Below are 19,697 nucleotides of genomic sequence, written 5' to 3'. Positions count from 1 at the left end.
CAGCAGGACATGTCCATGTCTGGGACATTTTGGTAGCTTGCACTTCACGCTCCCAAGGCTGACAAGCATTCAGCTGGGTGCTCCCAAAAGAAAAATGTCTCATGTGGATCAGGCCAAGGTTCCCATCGATGCTCAGAGTTTTGGTAGCAATGTTGTGCAGCAAATAGGGTAATTTCCAGTTGTTGAGTGGCTGGTTCCCACCTACACTGGTGACATAGAGCAGGACTCTTTCCTAGCACAGTTTGATCTGTTTTAGCACATCCTGATGAAAACATTTATGTGCTTCATGGATAATGATGCTCCCTAGACCAGGCACAAGTGATCACAGAGGATGGGAGATGGTTTGCTGGTGGCAGGCAGCAGCATGAGAACAGGCTGGGGCTTATGCTAGTGGTACACAGGACACACCACACATTCGCTGTGGACTGCTTGGAGCCCTACTGTTTCTATCATTCAGGTTACATATTATGAAAAACTTCTCAAAAAGAGTGGTCAGGCTTTGGCACAGGCTGCCCAGGGAGGTTGCTGGGGTCACCATCCCTGGAGGTGTTAAAAAACTGTGGAGATGTGACACTGAGGGATGTAGTTAGTGGGCAGTATTGGTAGTAGGTGGCAGTTGGATTAGATATCTTAGAGATCTTTTCCTACCTTAATGATTCTATGATTCTATTCAGTGATTCTTTCTAGCATTTCGCTATTTCATTCTGCATGTCCTTTTCTTACTGATTTTCAAGCCATTGCTTTCTGTGTAATTCATTCCATTTGCACCAGTGTCAGATCTTTCAGTTTTGCCTTATGCTCTGCAAAGACCTGCTGTATCACTGTTTTTATTTTAATGTCTCGTGGATTGGCTGTGCAGCACACTGCTGTCTGGGTTTTAAATGTATCCAGCCAATAGTTTCAATGGTCGACTTTATCACAAGAATGATAATAGTGAACATAATATGTTAAAATATGAAGCCATTTACCTGTGAACTACAACTGTAAGGGCATTCTCTATTTTCTTTCTTTTTCCAAACCAAATGCAATCCATGTGAGAAAGCAGTAGCCCATCTATTGCATGCTCAGAGGAAGAGAGAAAACCGTGATATCCTTCTCTGAGATTGGGAATTTACTCTCCAAAAATAAATTAAGCCATTAATAGTTTGGGGAACACTTCATAGGTGAAAGGATTTCTGTCATTGAGAAGCAGGTGTATTTGCATTATTCCTAAATGACTGATAAACTGGATACGTGTTAGTGTAATACAGTCTTTCTAGAGAGATTTCTTTGCTGTGGGTTAATTTGGTCAGCACGTGTTCTTGTGGTGTGGTGGTATAGAAGACACAGAATAGGCACAGTGAAGTCATTTGCAAAAGGAAGAAATTTTCCTTCTGTTCTTTGTGGTCTGCACCTAAAAATCATCGGTGGGCCCCTACCTAACTATACCTGTAAAGGGTCCCTGCATAATTCCTCATGCCGAAGTTAATGTCTTTTCCTACAGATAAATCATTTTACATACATCATTACTGTTTCAGCAGTGAGCTGGCCACAGGCTGCTAGAGGGGGGCTGATGACTTCCAGTTCTCACCATGTTAAATAGCTATTTTTAATGAGATAGGGAGAACCAGGAGCTCAGGGCTACATGGCACCTGCAGGTCATGGAGCACACCTGCCTCCTCTGGGGGTACTGCTTACAGGTGCCACCCTCACTGAGTCATCCACTGTCACAGGTGTTCAGCTATTTGGGGAGGGGCTGGCAAAGGCCCCCAGGTTTGTGATGGGCTCCAGCTCTCCTCTTATGATTTATTTTTCAAAAATCAACCTGACCATCTGAATAAAAGGTTTTGACCGCTTCAGCGCATTCTCTGCCCTTGCGGTTGGAAGCGATGGATGGAGGGCTCCTATCTGAGCCTGCTGCTGCTTGCCCAGCTCAGCACACCGCACCTAGCGAGCCCCTGCCTGAAGCCAAGCAGAGTGAATTCCTTGCAGCTAGAGTTTGCGGTGTGATGGCAAACACGGACACCTAGTGGTACATCAGTGCAGGGCACGGCAGTGCTTTCAGTTTGTCTCTTGGATTTTTCTTGTATCTTAAATATACCATACCAAATCGGGTCCCATATTGAATCAGAAAGAAAAATTGTAATTCTCAAATTATCCCATAGCAAAGAAACCTTAGCAAATATTATAGCAATATCTTATTCTTCCAATAGCTGTGTGTTACAAGGAAAGCATGTCAGAGTGTGCCAAATTCATCTCTTGTATGTTCCATCAGCTCACTGAGCTCTTTCTGCAAGGATTAGTGGTAGCGTGCTGTCTGAATGGCCTCCAACAGCTGCCATGATTTGTTTGGTTTGGTTGATTTTTTTCTATCTATTTACAAATAATCTTTCAGAGAATTATTTCCTTCTTCTTCCCCCAATCTAGCATTTCGTCTACGGCAGAGACACAGGACAGGTGAGAACCAGTCCTTGTCCACTGACCCCTTTCTGTAATTGTATATATTGGAACTGTGAACGGGATTTCTTTCATGCCTGCCTCATGAGACACACAAACCACAATGCCATTGAGTGGGGAGAGTGCTGTTACCATGGGAGTGTGCATTTGAGACTGCCTGGCCCACAGAAAGGGATTTTGAGGTTGCACAGCTCTACAGTGATGTCTGTAGAAATGGGTTTGCAAGGGGCTCACCCATTCCAGCTGATGAGTAGATCCCACTTCTCATTGAGTTCACATAGATATTAGACATTGTACAACATTTCTCTCAGCTCAGTTGGATTTGCAAGTGGTTTATTTAAAAACATTTTATAATGCGCCTGTCCTTAGCTTTGTATCCCAGGACAGTGAGGTTCGTGATATTACAGGATTTTGAATCAGCTTGGTTGCTGCTCAATACCTTTCGAATCAGTGAGCTAATTCAATCAAATTTTATACTGGAATAAGGAGCTCAAAGAATCCTGCATGTTCCAGGAAGCAGGCAGCATGTGGAGATGGACCTAGACAAGGGCCCCTAATGATGGGCAGGTAGAAAGCAATCCAGATTTGTGCTCACACCTGTTTAGACACCTGCAAATCCAACCCTGAGATCCAAATCTGTAAGAAAACAAGCTTTGTTAGCTATGCTGCCTGTGCAGTCACTTTTTCTGCTTTGTTCTGCTGTATACACAAACGCTTCTATCCAGTCTTGGGTTATATAGAGATCAAGGTTAAACAGAGACCAGTATTGTTCCTTGCATATCACAGGGTGTGAGACTGAAGGAAAGCAGCAGGTTGCCAGCACTCAGTACGGATGTAAAACGATACATTTATTCTTAGATACAAATCCTGGAAGTCAGCATATAATCAGTCACTCTACGTTTATATATTTACACCTCTGTTTTCCATCAGACAGCGTGGGAGGAGCTATTCTGATCTGCCCCATCAGGATTCCCTAATCTCCCAAAAGGACCTTAGAACAAGTCTGGGAAGAAGAGGGCAATGTTTTTTGTCTTGCAAAATGTAGCAGCTGTATACTCACTGCGTGGTGGCATGTGGGAATGTATCTATCTCGCTTGTGCTGTAAGAGGGAGCTGGATTTGTTCTGCCATGAGGCATAGTGCCAAAGCTGTTGGCTGGGCTAGTGCCAGACTAGAAAGGAACCCCAGAAACTAAGCAAGGTTTGTGATGGGCACCCCCAGCTAGAAAATTGTGGCATTCAAGAGGCCATGGGGTGGGTAGCTTTGATTTCTTACTCAAGCCCAACAGAATGAGTAAGAAGGAAAGGAAACAAGGGTCACAACTTGTTGAACTTTGGCAAAAGAAATGATTAACTTGGCTTCTAAGGAGCACAAAGCCTGCCTTTGCCAGTGTAAATATGATGCAAAGATGATTGCTTTCATTCTGCCCTAACTCCTATTCCTACTCTTTTTTTTTTTTTTTTTTCCCTTGAACCTGGGCAGTTGTCTGGAGGGTGTGAACTAACTGTGGTGCTCCAGGACTTCACGGCGGGCCACAGCAGCGAGCTGAGCATTCAGGTGGGGCAGACGGTGGAGCTGCTGGAGAGGCCGAGTGAAAGGCCAGGCTGGTGCTTGGTGCGGACCACGGAGCGGAGCCCACCGCAGGAAGGTCTGGTCCCCAGCAGCGCTCTCTGCATTTCCCATTCCCGTAGCAGCGTGGAGATGGATTGCTTCTTCCCTTCAGGAAAAGGTAGGCAACAGCCTGACAGGTGTTTTCGGATTGTTTTGGATTTCCCCTTTTGTATCATGTAAGCTGCTTGGGCTGCTTTGGCAGTCGATGTGGGCAAAGGACTGTGTAGTCATCAGTGAGTTTTGTTACTGGGTCTCTGTGAGTCAGCACAGCACCAGCCCAGCTCCATCCCATGAATCAATGTTTGTATGTCTGTATCCTTTGCTGTGTGGCAGTTGTTACTGTGTTGAGCTGCAGGATAAAAATAAGACACAAGGATTGCTTTCAGAGCCTAAAAGTTGAGATGGAGGGGAAAAAAAAGCCAACGAGGAGGGAAAAGAACGCTGTGTATACACACAGCATGCCCTAAGTTGTGAACATGTTATTTTATGAATTCCACAGTGCATATTAATGCATGGTCTTTTACTATATCCCCACTGTCCACCTATGATTGCAAACAAGCCACCAGGTTGACAGGTGAACTGGAGATGTGAGTGTACTGGTACAAGAGGCAAAGAAGGTGTTGCAATCAGAGTGTGACAAAACATGCATCGCCCTGAGAGGCTGGGCCTTGACGTCAGTTTGCATGGAAATGACCTGCACTTTCCTACAAACACCTGCTCTGAGTGGTGAAAAATTGTTTGTCTCTGATGATGTCTGTGGCCTATTCAGTTGGTGTCATGGTCTGAGTGTTGTGTGTTTCATGCATCACATCTGTGCAGCCAGATGCAGGAGGTGCCCCCTATTGCTGGAGTGGGACCTGCTCCATTCAGGGTGGGCAAAGCACGTCCCTTTAGGGCTGTGTTCCTGTCACAATTAGGGCAAGGGGAATGGCTCCTAACATCCCGCTCCCTGGCTCAAACGTGCAGCCTCATCTGCCTTTATAAAGTTGTTTATTTTTTCCCTCTGCGTTAGGGGAAGTAGAACTTGATCCTTCTTCGTTTGGATAAGTTAAGCTTGGTGGTTTTGATTGTTTTGAGAAAAAGCACTGAAATCGTGCTCTCAGTTCCCTGTAGGCAGGGAGTAGGGAACAAACAGGGCACTGTAAAGGGCCTAGAGTCGTTTTGCCTTAAAAAGCACAGGAGGGAAATGCAGACTGTCCCCACTGCCTGAGGTGCAAACTCCAGCATGTCCATGTCACGCAGACCTGCCACACCTGGAGCCTGTCCTGGCCACTGCCTTCTCCAAAGGCCATGCAGAGCTCTGGGAACCACAGCCACACCTCCCTGTGGATTACAGCCGTGAGTAAACGGGTAAAGCCGAAATTCAGTCTGGCAGAGCAGGCAGAGCCCAGCGTGGCATGACTCACAGGAAGCACAGGAACATGTCTGCTGGGTGCGGGCCATGGCATTAGGACACTGAAGGACACTGTGAAGGGCCACATGGCACGGTGCACAGGGAAGCTGGCGGTCCCGAAGAGGATGGAGACAGGGTGGTGTGGGCATTGGGCTGCCTGAGCACAGCACAGCCAGGCCGCAGGGCACGTCATCCTGCTAGATTGCCAAGCTGGCCTGCATGCTCTTCCTGGCAGGTGCAGTCAGTCTGGGGCTGGTCCAGCCATGCGTTCATGGCCTTTACTTCCTCCCATCTCCTTGCCCTGAAGCCTCCATTTTCTTCCTGCACATACCAAACCTGGATTGGGGAGCTTCAGCGCTAATGCAATCTCCAGAAGTGCCGCTAGAAATTATAAAAATAACTGTCCAGCTCACAGTTTTGGCTGGAGTACAGCAAATAGGTTCTTCTGGGTCTAATCAGCTGTCCCTCCATAAGGAGAACAGGAAATTGTTTAAACTGAATAAACAGATGCTTGAAATAAAGAAAGGGGAGTAAGTGTAAAGGGGGAAATGCACTAGCCTCTGGAGCCTGCCAGTCTCATGAGGTGCTGCAAGGATTAGCATCATACGTGGCTATTAAGACTTGTGTCCATCTCTGTTTCCAGTATCTTTCAGCATGGTTTGGATTATGAACCCTTCCTTATGAAACCCCCTCTAAATTTCCAAAATGTGTGGCCTCTCTCTACAATGCAGGGCAAAGGCTGACACATCTTATTTGAACACCAAGATGTCTTCTGACATCTGTTTCAAATACATAAAGATATACAGCTGTGGAATATGTTGGATTTTGCTTGCAGCTACCAAGGCATACAATTCTTTGCTTTAAAAACACTGCAGCTATGAGAGTAGAAAATATCTGTACTTAAAACGTAAATGGTAAAATTTGCCAGCTTTGATGTAAGCATACGGAGTTTTGACAAATATTTTAAAATAGTTGCATCTCCTTGGTGCAAAATGATAAACTGCTGTTTTGTCCTAAATAAATTACTGTGAACTATAAACATAAAACAGACTTGTGAACATAGACTAAACGAAGGTACCTACCATCCCTAAAATGAAAAAGAAAAGAAGCACCTGAACCATCAACACCTGAACAGAATGCTATTCATGAAAGCCACTGGAAATACAAAATCAAAGTTCACTTCTGAACGTATGCTCTGGTTCTCTTCCTATTTATTTATTTTTTACACTATTTCTTTAAAAATAGTTACATAAAATATTACAAAAGAAAAAAAGTTGGTGCAAATGTAAGAGAACAAACCCCAAATAGAACACTTTCTATGTTTCATAATGAAGTATCTTTGCAGATTTCTCATGCAGTTGTTCAGTCAAAGTGCAGAGATGTCAAGGATCAGTCTCCCAGCCTTCTGTCCTACTTCTGGCTGTGTTCCTGTAGAGGATACACACTTAGTTTTTTCATGACTTTACAGCTCAGAGCCCCATAGAGCCCTGCCTGTTCTTGCTTTCCAGTGCTCTGACAGTGTTTGCAATTACCCTCTGTAAAAGGGCAAACAGGTTTCTGGGATTCACCTTACATAAATATTTTATGGATGACTGAATAAAAAGAACTGTTCTGCAGGCTCTGTTACTGTATTTGAAAATTTATATGTATTTTTTCATTACTGGCATTCCCTTGTAAGGAAAAAGAAAGACCTGTGGCACTAGGAATGAAGCTCTGTTTGAACTGTCTCATGGGGCTAATTACAGGAAAACTGTGACTTTTATTCCTGTCTCTTTTACTCTGTAATTGAGCTCTAAGGTATTAAACTATAAATTTCAAATTAAGAGAGAAATCTGCATGGATGGAAAGCAACCTAATGACCTAGTCAATATTCATTAAGCACACTGGCATGTTCCTGGTATCAACCTACTACCTTCAACTGAGTGATTCCATATTTGTACTTGGCCTATGAAACCTTTAGATGAAACCTTGATCTTAGAGCTCTTGTCCACTCGCTCAGCATTTTTGCTGTAAAATCAAAGTCCCAGTGTAATTCAAAGGCTAGTTCTTACAGAAATTTTAAACAATTCCCATCACCAAAGAAAAAAAGAAGGTATTAAAACAGTAGGGCTTTATGGGACTAGATTTAGGCTGATGATATTAGAAGGGACCCCACTCAGGGCCCCAAACTAGATCCTGCCTGTGGGATGCTTGTGTCTGGTCCATCTCTCTGGAGGAGGTGAGGAACATATTTTAAGATGCTGCACAGGCAGATGGCCACTTAACAGTGGGGCTTTGGTGGCAGTGGTGAGTCCTTGCAACAGCAAATAGGAACATAGGCCTCACAAGGTGTCTTGTGAGGTGAGCAACTTCCCAGCTAGATCCTGTTGGCCTGAGTGCATCAGCTGTGATACCATTAGACTTTGGGCAGGAGGGACAGAGGCTTGGGTGCTGCTCAGGGGACAGGCTCTACATTTAGAGAGCCCATATGATTCCATGGCCAGAGAGAGCCTGCGGCTGGTGGGGGTGATTGCAGGCTGGGCTGTAAAAGAAAGAAGCAGAGGAAGGATGAATAAAGTCCTGTGAGAAGAATAGCATTGATGAAAATGAAGTTAACCTGAAACCTGCATTTTTGTGACCATTCCTTGTGGGAAAGAGCAGATGAATAAATAGATTAGCATGCAGAGCCAGTGAGGCTAATGTGGCTCTTGTTGAGGTTGTAAGTCTCTTTTCTCCAGACCCTGACCTCAGAAAAATAACTACATAGAAAAAAAACATAATTGTTTCTTCCCATGTCTTGGTTTTTAGGAACATCTTGAATTTTAGTGGGGAAAAAGAGCCTGGGCTGAGTTTATTATGTCCCTGTTCCTGTGGAGTATTAAATTGTGATCTGCATTGGCTCGTGCACTTTTTCTCTTGTGTTTTAAACAATCTTTGTTGCAAAACATATTCTATAGTAATGATTCCTGATTTCTTGGGAGCGCTGTGTGAGGACACAGAAGTTTTAGTGCACTACGTTAAACCTTCAGTTGTTGTTGTGGCTGAGAAATTGTTTTTGCTTTTGAAAGCTTTAATTAAGAGCAGTTGATTAAACTGTTTGTAAGGCTTCAAACTAAAGGAAACATTTTATTAGTTAGTAGTTGATTTAACTGGCATGTAAACCGGGGTTTTCATTAAACAAGCAATCTTCAGGTTCCCAGTGTCAATATAAATATGCAATATTTAAATAATATAAAAAAAAACAAACAAACCAGATTCTTGCCTCTGTTGCTAGTACTGTTCCACCAGGGATGTTCAGGGTCACAATTTCATTGTATAGTCGTTCAGGAGAGGTCACATGAACCTCACCTGTTGGCTTTTGATGCTGTGTGGTATCCTTGCTTACAAGTTCAGGACACGGTTTATATAGAACAGTCCCACCAAGAGAGCTCTTACTGCATTTTCACTCCTTTTCAATTATGCTAGAACCACTGGAAATCAGTCAGCTAATCAGCATGGTGTAACACAGCAGCCCTCTATGGGCCAGCACCACATGCTGCCAGGACCCAGCTTCGAACTACTGCTCTACCACAATATACCTGGAAAAAATAATAATTCTAAGACAGAGATGAGTGTGACTCTGTGCAGTTGTGAAAGGAATGGAAATAGAAGGATGGGAGTACTCCAGACTGCTTTGCTATTTCAATCAGGTTGCCTTTATGTTTTGTTGTTTGTTTTTTTTTTCTTTCCTATGTCTTCCACTTCTTTCCAAGAAGAATGGCTGTTTGGCTTCACTTTCATGCGTGTTTACAGCTTCTTCCCCCAAATTTGCTCCTTTCTCCCTTAGTGGGCAATGGCTGCTCAGCTGCTGGAAAGGTTGGTGAAAGCTCACTCCCATATCTACTATTATCTTTTGATCCTTGGATTCCGTACTTTCTCCTACCTCATAGTCATCCCATGGAAGAAGTCAGATGCCTATAAAGTATCCATTCTTAACACTTTCTCCTGGACTCCATTATCCAGCTTGTGAGGGGTCTGGAGCACAAGCCTTATGAGGAGCCGCTGAGGGAACTGGGATTATTTAGTCAGGAGAAGAGAAGGCTCAGGGGACACCTTATAGCTCTCTACAACTGCTTGAATGGAGATTGTGGTGAGGTCAGCTTCTTTTCCCATATAACTAATGATAGGACTGGAGGGAACAGCCTCCAGTTCTACCAGAAAAGATTCAGGTTGGACATTAGGAAAAACTTCTTCAAAAGAGTGATCGGGCACTGGAATGGGCTGCCCAGGGAGGTGGTGGAGTCACCAACCCTGGAGGTGTTTAAGAAATGTTTAGATGTTGTACTGAGGGATGTGGTTTAGTGGGGAAATATTGGTGATAGGTGGAAGGTTGGACTGGATGGTCTTGGAGATTTTTTCCAACCTTGGTGATTCTATGATTCTATAATTCCATTATTCTAGCTCCAAAATAATAAAAAATGAGCAAGTATTTAACTACCACTGCAATGTGGGTGATGAAATATGGGTTTTGTTGCTTTTAAGAGGTAGACCAAGAGAAGTTTGAGAGAATGAGTGAATAGGAACATTCATATTGCTATGACTGTAGTTCTGCCAGAATTTTTACCTGTATATTAGTACACCATATACAACTCCACAGGGAGTCTCCGCAACTGCAAGCCATGGAGGCAGGTTGTATTCAGGCTGTTGGAGCCATGATCTGATGGTGTGTGAGTGTGTTTGAGTGACATGGTGTCTTCATTTCTTTACTTTTTTTTTTTTTTAATATGGCATTGCTAGATATTTAAAGCTAAGCTTCAACTGTGTTGATTTGTTCAGGGCATATCAGGTACCAGTGAAGTCAATTGCACTTATTGCTTCAGCTGCTGTTATCTAATCAAAGCCAAAGTCCTCCAGCACTCTACCTGGAACTCTTTTTTTTTTTTTTTTGGAGAAGTACAATTTAGACAAATGCTATGATAAAACAGGAAAGGCTATTTTGGAGGAAGTTGCTTTGCTTTTTTCCAGAGAATTTTTATTATTTTAAACACAGGAGTGTTTGTTTAAAAGAGAGAAGGCCTGCAAATTTTCTTGTTTACTTTGCCTTTGCTTCCCTTTCTGACAGGGGGTAAAACTTTATCCACCTAATCCCCAGTCAGCTTAACCCCAAGTTTCAGTGTACGGTGGCTGTGATGTATTTTGTACTGAGAAAGGAAAAAATGGAGCTGGGATTTAAAATGCTGCAGTCAGCTGAGCTCATCTGGAATGTCAAAGAATTCAATACTTGGTCTGGCAGAGAAACTGGGGGGAAATTCAGCAGTGATACAGAGCTATAATCCACACCTACTAAGTCACAAAAATCCTATCAGAAAGGTTAGATGTTTGGACACATCAGTGTGTCTTGGGCCTGATTCTGCTTATGGGATGAGATATTATGAATATGGGACTCATCCATCTGCTTTTCCTGCTCTTTCATCCACCCCTGTCACAGGTCACCCTCACTGTGCGTGTACCACGAGCAGCTCAGGGAGTACAGCAAACAGGCAGAGTACAACATTAAACTGGACACAATTCAGTAGCTGATATTGCAAAAAGGTCAGGGCACCTGAGCTGGCACTCCTGTCTGGCAGTGATCTGACAGCTTTATTATTGTGCAACTTGTGCTCAGTGCTCTAATGCGTAGCTTACATCACCTCTGGGACCTGTGCTTAATTTGGCTAGGAGGCTTTCAGAAAATTGGGTTTCCTGGTAGCAGGTAATATATCGATCACTTGTACCTCTTCATTAACATACTGGCACCAACATCCTAGACTCTGAGTATGGGGTAGAATTGCTGCCTATCAGGATAAGAAATCATTCTGCTTTTAGAATCAAATTAGTCAGCCAACTAAAAACCAAGAAAAGCTGGCAGGGAAAGTAGAGAAAGCATCAGCAAAAGTGCAGGAACTGAACTCTATGTGGATCTGTAGGAAGATAGAAACGCTCCTGTTTCAGAGGGTTAAGCGCTTCTCTCTGCTGGAGGAGGTGGCCATGGTATATCGCTGCCTCGGAGATGGCCATGGTATTGCTGCCATGGAGATGGCCATGGTCTATTGCTGCCATGCAGCTCCTGTCAGCACTGTGTTGAGTGCTGCTGATGAGATGGGTATGTCCAAAAGCAAATATTTTCCTTCTCAGGATGAAGAGCCATTTGTTTCCTGTAGATATGTCTGTTGGCTTTTTGGCGAAGCAGTTTTTGGAAGGGGGTATGGTTACTTATTTCAGCATTTGTGTTATATAGTGGCTTGGCCAGTCTAAGGTGGGATGCTCAGAAGGCTGAGCACCCTGGGCCTTCCCATCATGAGCTGGAGCTGTAGAGAAGGGAGAGAGGGAAAGCAGCTCTTGTGAGTCCCTCCCAGACTCAGCACTGCATTTCCGCAGTCTCTGGGGATGACTGGGGTCAGAAATTCTCCATGGCCTTCTTGCTCTCCTGCCTGGCTTCCCAGCTGTTTTTCCAAGGGCTGGACCACGCACAAAGCTCCTTCCCTGGCTGCATGATCACAAATGTATTGGGTGACCTGGATTCTTAGATGAGGTTTGAAGGTGTGGGGGGGTTGCACAGCCTTCTCCTGGCACACGATCCATCTGAGAGGGAACGACCTGGGAATAGTTCGACAGTGTGTACATGGACAGGTGAGACTGCACTGGTCCCATTTTCCCACCTTGTCTTCAAAGATGTGCTGGAAAGGGAATCTTTAATTTTTGTTATTCATATATTGATGTCCCAGCTGTTGTGACATCACCAAGGGCAAATATAGTTCTACTAAGTAAATACTATACTTTTGGCTCATTAAGCAGGACCACTTCCAGGGAGTAATCTGGGCTGTGCAGCATCCAAATTGCCTGGGGAAAAACGGAGGAATCTCCCATCAGAAGGACCCTAAGTGTGGAAAGGCTTGTCCTGCCCATTCCCCAGTTTTCTGTGTGATCCCAGCGTGTGTCCTTTCATAAAACATCTGTGCTCTGCCTTCTCTTACTAGAGCAGGGTCAGTGCAGAGAGAGGGGCCTTTGAAAGGGACTCCATGAGAAGCTCTGGTTGAGCCTGAGCAGTAGTTGTACTGAGAAAGGACCCAGGCTCCTGCTGTGTGCCACTGAGGTTCAGGAAACGAGGTCAGATTGGGTATTATACAGTTAAATACAGAGGAGACACCTATTGAGAATGGTCTGAAATTGGTGTCTGTTTCTTTTTACGAGCTGCCCAGAGACCTTATAGATGCCTTCTGTTTCTTTGAGCTGTGGTGCTTGAGCTCATTGCAGCCACCTGAGCAAGTGGGTGGAGTAGAGTTCGGTTTGCAACATGAGGTTTATGTTTGCCTGAAGCCAGCAGCCATAATATCTCCTTGTCGCTGCCCCACTAGTGAAAAACAAGCAGCCCACAGGAAGGGTATAAATATAGGTCCTCAGGCAGAATCTGTTTCCTCTACATTTGGTCGTGTGTCTTGAGATCCATGCAGAGCAGTGGGAAGGGGGGAGTTGTTCTGGAGCGCTTGGCCCAGAGAGACAACAGGAAGGTCATCGGCTGCCTCTGCTGCAAGAGCGACGGGAGCATGTGGATGGCTTGTGTCTTGTGTTTCCTCTGGGGCCAGACTAAATTTAGCAGATTCACAGAGGGGCGTTGTACTGTAATCCATCTGGGGCTGCAGGGGAAGAGTGGGATCTGGGTTGTTTGCCTCAACTTTTTGCTGCGTAACCAGCTTCAGTGAGCCACCATTCATTATTATGTCCCTCCTCTGCCTTGCTGAGTGTGCTGTAAACTACTCCCTGGTCTCTTGCCCTGAACTGTTTAAAATTTAAGCAGGAGGGAAAAAAAAAAAGACTGCTGGTTCTGGGTTCATGCTTACTCAACATCAGAGTGTAGATGTGACTTCTGTAGCATCAACACAGAGGTTGAGCCTATTGAGAATTGCAGTGATGCAGTTACTAAAGATGAGAGCAAATCTCATTTCAGACTTCCCAAAAGTATTGCTTTCTGATTCTTTCAGCTTCCAGACAGTTAAAGGGATTATTCCCCAATGCAGTATTTACACTTGCAAGGCCTGCACACTGCTGGGCTGATCCTTCAGCTGCTAATCTTAAACAAATATTTTACAAGTGTGTTTTGAAATAAACTAGCTCTGCTAAAAATCCCTTTTCCCTTACTAGTCTGAGACAGAGCTAGGCAAACTGAAATCCAAAGCACATGCATATTAAATAATGTTTTTTGAGTAATTGAAATTATGTTTCTGTATATCTGCTTCAGCACAGATTTGATATATTGATACTGACACAAGAAGCCTGACTCTCCTGTCATTTACACAAGCATTTTTGTCAGAGCAGTTATTCCCAGGTCACACATTTTGCAAGAAAATCCCAAACTCATGTCAGATTTGCTTAGTTCAGATTAATCCCAAATTCTAGAAAGTAGAGTTAATATTATTGTCACTGTGATGGATCTAATAGTCAATGCCAGAAGGTTATTTAAGTGCAAGTGTAATTTTTCCATTCATATTAATTGGTCTAGTAAAAGATATTACCTCCTCTTGCAAATTCTGCTTCGCTTTAACTCCAGAATGGCATTTTTCTTTTCTTTAAGGCAGGCAAAGTCCATTTGTGATAATTGCTTGCACATTGCAATAAAGATTGGGATAGCCTCTAGCCCCTCTGAAGGTGTGCAAACAGAAACAGTGGTAACAGTCTATCCAAGACCTGTCCATTAAAAAAGCAGCCTTGATTCTATCTCTTCAGCAACACAATTTCTAACCAATATTTGCTGTTGACTCTCCTATTCATGAAGTGGGCTTGGTGCTCCACATTTCTCACCAAGAGCATTTAGCTGTCTGATGCTAAATTAAACATTTTTGTTGCCCTTTGCTTTTGCAAGCCAAAGAGATCAAAAGTTAGATAATAGAACCCAATGTTTATATTTCAAAGGCGTTATTCTGTTTTCTAGATTAGGGAGGAAGACTGAAATCTTTCAACTCAAGATATTTCTTTCCCATAGATCATTTTTAAAAGTATTTTTAGATATTTTAAGTCTTATACTCCTTCTAGACTGCACCCAGCTCTTTAGTTTTTCTGCAGATGTCACATATCTTCAGATTTTTAAGTTAACAGTTGCATTTTGCCAAGGAATATATACCCAGTTTTCTTGGAAAATTATTGGGAATTGCATTTAGGTATCAGAGAACAGAATCCAGCTTTAAGAGCTAAATGTCATTCTTCAGAAAAGCACTGAAGAATTTATTAACTCTGCAGGACTCTTACTCAGTGAAATAAGAACATTTTTCCTTCCACTGACTGCAAAATACAAATTAAGTTTCATGCAGTGTGAAGGAATCAAAGTGCTCTTGCTGCTGAGGAAGGCCAATCTAACCTGTGAAAAAGCTTAGATGGCAGGGGAAGGGCACTCTTTTCAGCCCAGTGATCTTCATGGCCATTGCACATCTGCTCAGACAAATCTGCTATAGTTGTGCCACGCAGACATGCTGCTGCACCACAGGAGAACTGCTTTGCACATTGACTTCACCTGGGAGCTACACACTGTTCAATCTGCTATAGCCTTTCCTTATATGCGAAGAAGTGTCTTTCTGCATGCAAAGTTGTAAAAGTGCACGCTCATCAGCCATCATAAAACATGTGAAGGGACATGCAGGCACACCGGAGATGGGCCTGAGATCAGCAGCACGGGGGGCTGGTGCTCCTCCCTGCTGAGTGAAAGTTAACCCTCTTAGCAAAAGCACTTATTTTGTCTCACATAGGGAGACTGAAACTCTTGGAGCATCAGGCACGTACACCATTCCTTCCCGAGCAGTCAGCATCTGCTGTGGTGAGTGGGAGCACTGAAACTAAGAGATAGCACAGGTGATGCATCCGTCATGTACCCTGAGGCTCTTGCAGTAAATTCCTCCTCATAACAATCGGAGAACCAAGGCAGATCAAGAAACTGATCTGGGTTAAAGTTAGCTTTTTTTTTTTTTTCTTTTTTTTCTTTTTTTTTAAGCTCCATCTTAGGTTAATTTTAACCTGGATCTTTTTGCAGCTCAGATTCACTGTGAGGCTGCACAAACATTTCTATTGGCACAGGATAAGGCACAGCACCTGGGAGAGACAGAAAAGGCAACAATGGGTTTTGGCAGGGCGACTGGTGCTCAGATTCAGAGTGCTCATGTAATGTGGAGCTGTTACATACCCAGAAGTCAGCTAAATGTAGGAATTAAAAAGTGCTCCAAGACATCATGTACTTGTCCCTCTTGCAGAAAGACAGCAGGTTTCTCCTTCTTGCAGTGAGTGACTGGAAACGCCATTGTGTACAAGTTCACTTTCAGTAATGTCTGATGTTACCAAGAGGAAGAGGGATTTCTAAGTATTTGGTGCTGGACTGACACTCATTGACATCCCCCAGAGCAGCATTTCTGCACAGGACATCAGCAGAAATTCTACCTGCCAGACAGCTAGCATCCTAGAAACAGTCATTGCTTTTCTGTGGGCAGAGGGTACTCTACACTGATATAAGCAGAAAAGTTGTTTTCTAGCCAGTCGATCCATAAAACCCGATAAAAAATAGCTTTAAACTTGCTTTTTTAATTCTTCTCCCTGCATGCTGCCTGTTAGCTGTATCCTTGTTATTTGTGCCCTCCGTAAGTTCTAATAACAGCTTTATGGGTTCTATTATGCTTATCTTAGATCTGGTATTGTGAACCAAAAGTCCTGCCATCCTAAACATTGCCTGGTAAGAATTCTTCTACATTCCCTTTCTATCCTAGAGCAGAGGAAAGAAGAAAATACACTTAATGCAATAATTTGGCCCAAGTAAATAAAGGCTTCTACAATATTGACATTGAATTTTATTTTAATTCCAATCCAATTCCTTCAGACTGGCCAAACAGAGAAAGGTTCTTTTCAAACTAGTAAATGGTGTGTGCTAGTTTTTTAATTTTTTTTTTTTTGTTTGCCTTGAACCATAATTGTGTTGGATACTGGAGGTGATAAACAAAGTTTTTAGCTCACTGCAAAACATCACAGGACAATAGACTGAATAGTCTTCTACCAGAAAAAAAAACGAAAGAAAACAAAAAACATAAACAAACAAACTAAAAGCTTTCTTCAAGGAAGGAGAAATGCCATTTAAAGAGAAAATTAGCTGTGGTTTCCAGCATCTAAACAGAACAACCTCAGGCAAGTTGAAGCAGGCAGATCAGGAATACTGCTGTTACGCTAGTAGTCTGTAGTTGCTGAAACAACTCACCTTTGTCATGCTCAAGTGGGTGAGGCTCCTGTTTCTCTTGGAAAGCAGACCACAATGGGCTGAGATAGGCTCATGATTGCCCCACTGAGGCCCAACACAGTGCAAGAGGAGTCAAAACATGTCCGAAGAGCAGCCTTTTAGTGCTTTGTCTTCCATCGCTGGTTATTGCTGTAACTCCCAACAATATATCTCTGCTTTAATGGAGATAAGTGCTTCAGGAAACGGACACAAAAGCTGCTTAAAAATTTTATTTCGTTATTTTTTTGCTTAAGGTCTTGTGTGGTTGTTGTTTGTTTTTTTATTCTCATCAGGAGCTTTTTTGGATGTGTCCACCGTCCACTGTCGTTCTCTAGAAAATGAGTAACTCAGTATGGCAGTAAAGCAGTTCATGGCTCCATTTTCTGGAGCCCATATGTTAAACTGGTTTGTGAGGGGTTGCATTCTGCAACTCCTCTGGTGGTTCTGCTGGCAGGTCAGAGGGTCCTGCCTGCAGGTCTTTGCAGAAGGCCACATGTATCTACATAATTTCTGGGGACAACTCTAAGTTCATAGAATCATAGAATCAGTAGGGTTGGAAAAGACCTCTAAGATCACCAAGTCCAACCATCAACCAATCCCCACCATGCCCACTAACCATGTCCCTCAGTGCCACATCTCCATGGTTCTTGAACATCTCCAGATGTTTCAAATTCTCTTGAAACAGCCAGTGTTGCATGAAAGTAAGTGTATGTGCCTTATTCTGTAGTCTGCTCTACCACTATCTGCCTGGTGCTGTTTGTTCATTGAGCTTTTTAAGATACTTTGGCGGATAAGACTCCAAGCAGATTGTCTTTATGTCTTAGGCTCTCCCTCCTTTGCAGAAAGAAAAAGAATGAATTGTAAATCAGGATGGAGAGTTACGTTGCTGTCAGTGGGGGGGAACTTATGATGTTCAGGAGAGGTGGGTTCTGTGTAGTGTACAGGTGAGGTTCTTCTCATGTTGGAGCACCTGACAGAGCAGATGGGTCTACAGGGCTTCCCAGTAGAGTTGGTTGGCCAAGATACTCGGTCACGCAACTCTACTAAGTTGTCATAAACCATTCCCATGCTGTTGTCTACAGAAGAAGCATAAGGAGTGACGTATCCTAACATTTGCTGAACATATGCCTGCACTGCAGTTTAACATGGAATTTGTGCTGGGTTGTCCATATTTCCTTTTAATTTGTTTCTTTTAGCTAGTTGAGAATGTTCTTTTTTTACCTACCACTGTGCTGCATTGAGGAGCCAAAAACATCTCCCTGGAGTTGTGCTCCCTTACGCCAGGAGGGAATATGATTCCATTTATTTATTTATTTTTAATTTATTTGATCTGTTTTAATACCCAATAAAGTTGTTGTTTTTTCCAACTGGCACAAGGAGGCCCTGACTATTTTTAAAGAACATGGTTCATTTGATTTAATCTAATGAATGTTTAGTGCTGTTGAAAATAGCTGGAGCCAGAGCCAAGAATAATGTACTGAAATGTGCTAGTTGAGCAAGGACTGCTTCACTCTGCCAATCTGCCTTCCTTCCAGTTGTTCACATTTACCTGGTTTTGTGAATAGCATTTGCAGACAGGACATATTGATCAAGGTTAATGTTAATACCAAATCTAAAAGCCGGTAACGTCAGAGCCATACTCTGACACACTTATTTGAATAAACATCAAACCATAAAAACTGTTCTTGATGCTCACTGTAGGATGCATAACCTCGGTTTCAGACCACTTTAAGGCAACTACGAATTGCCAGTATCTTTTTATTGCATGCAGAGAAAATGAAGACACACTTTTCCCCCAGATCATTCAGAAATTTGGTGGGAGAATCGGTAATGAAAGGAGTCATCACCCAGTGTCTCCTTAAAGAAGGTACATTTCATGCATGTTCTTGCACTTCTGAGTATGTCTCAGCAGGTTACATCACATATTTAAATAATGTATTTAAAACTCTGTGTATCCCTTTCCCTTTTGCCATCTGTGACTTGAATTCATGTTAGATAGTTGTTTCCCTTTCTTTTTCAAAAGAAATGAGTAAATAATACTTAAACTTCATTGGATTAGAAAAATACATCAGCCATAATGCATCCTGCTCCCTAATAGTGATGCCCACTGGGATTGATCTTCTGCAGTGATCACTTTACACCTCCAAGCACAGTGTGGGATTGACTTGAATAAGCAACAGACAGATGCTCCCAATAGCCATTACATTATTCATCTCTCTGTATGATGGGGGGAAAGAAGCAGCACCTGTCACTATGGCAGAAATGTCACTGCTGTTCTGCATTACAGACCTCAAGGGCGATCCAGGCCAGTGTATTTCCCCACATTTCTATTGACCCAGATGGAACCATTACACCATTAGTTATTTTATGCTGTGTTTCCCTCAAATACATCTTTCAGTTTATAACTGAGGGAAATTAAGCCCCCAATAAGGTGTGAGAGAGCACAGTGTACAGACGAACACATTCCGTCTTTCACCCCAAAATTTTCACAAGAGGACTGGGTAAAAGTATTAGGAGAGCTTACATTGCAAAAGTAACTTCTGTGGACTCTCTGAGATTTCATCCAGAAGCGTCTCAATCCTGGGGAATTTCTGAAGCCGTATTCAGGAGCAGAAAGATCTCACTGCCTCATCATCCCAACTTCCCTTCCATCCTCTGTGCTGCACAGATGCAGTGCTGATGGCCTCAGCTCCATGTGGGGCAAGTCGGGACCCGAACGTCTTCACAGTCACTCCAGTGCAGATAACAGCAGCTGTATTAGAAATGTGGTGCCAGGAGGTGTTTCCCCAAAGAATTCCTGAGACTCAGGCTTAGTTTAGAGTGAGAGTGGGAAAGTTTTACTTTACTTGGGGACACAGAAGCCATTCAGCCAGATATTATTGCATCCTGTCCAAAAATAACATTGAAATTACAATGTGAACATAGGAAGTGAGGTTAAGGACCCTTCCTAGTTGCAGGCAAGAGCCTCCTCACTCATCATTTAGGCCAAGTGAACTGTGCAGCATTATTTTTCCCCGTGTAA

General features: G+C 43.2%; 1 protein-coding gene across 1 annotated transcript in view; it reads left to right on the top strand.

Annotated features, from left to right (window-relative positions):
* Positions 1-19,697, top strand: part of KALRN (kalirin RhoGEF kinase) — a gene marked incomplete at both ends in the record, with an annotated part of 437,411 nt that overhangs the window by 354,476 nt on the left and 63,238 nt on the right. The window contains 2 exons of the mRNA XM_079539220.1: positions 2,407-2,436; positions 3,918-4,164. Of these exons, the coding sequence (XP_079395346.1) occupies positions 2,407-2,436; positions 3,918-4,164 (277 nt within the window). The remainder of the gene's footprint in view (positions 1-2,406; positions 2,437-3,917; positions 4,165-19,697) is intronic.

The sequence above is a fragment of the Tetrao urogallus genome, assembly GCF_951394365.1.
Source record: "Tetrao urogallus genome assembly, chromosome: 8".
Lineage (NCBI taxonomy): Eukaryota > Metazoa > Chordata > Aves > Galliformes > Phasianidae > Tetrao > Tetrao urogallus.
Note: the sequence above shows the minus strand (reverse complement) of the source record. Positions and strands in the feature narration are given on the sequence as shown.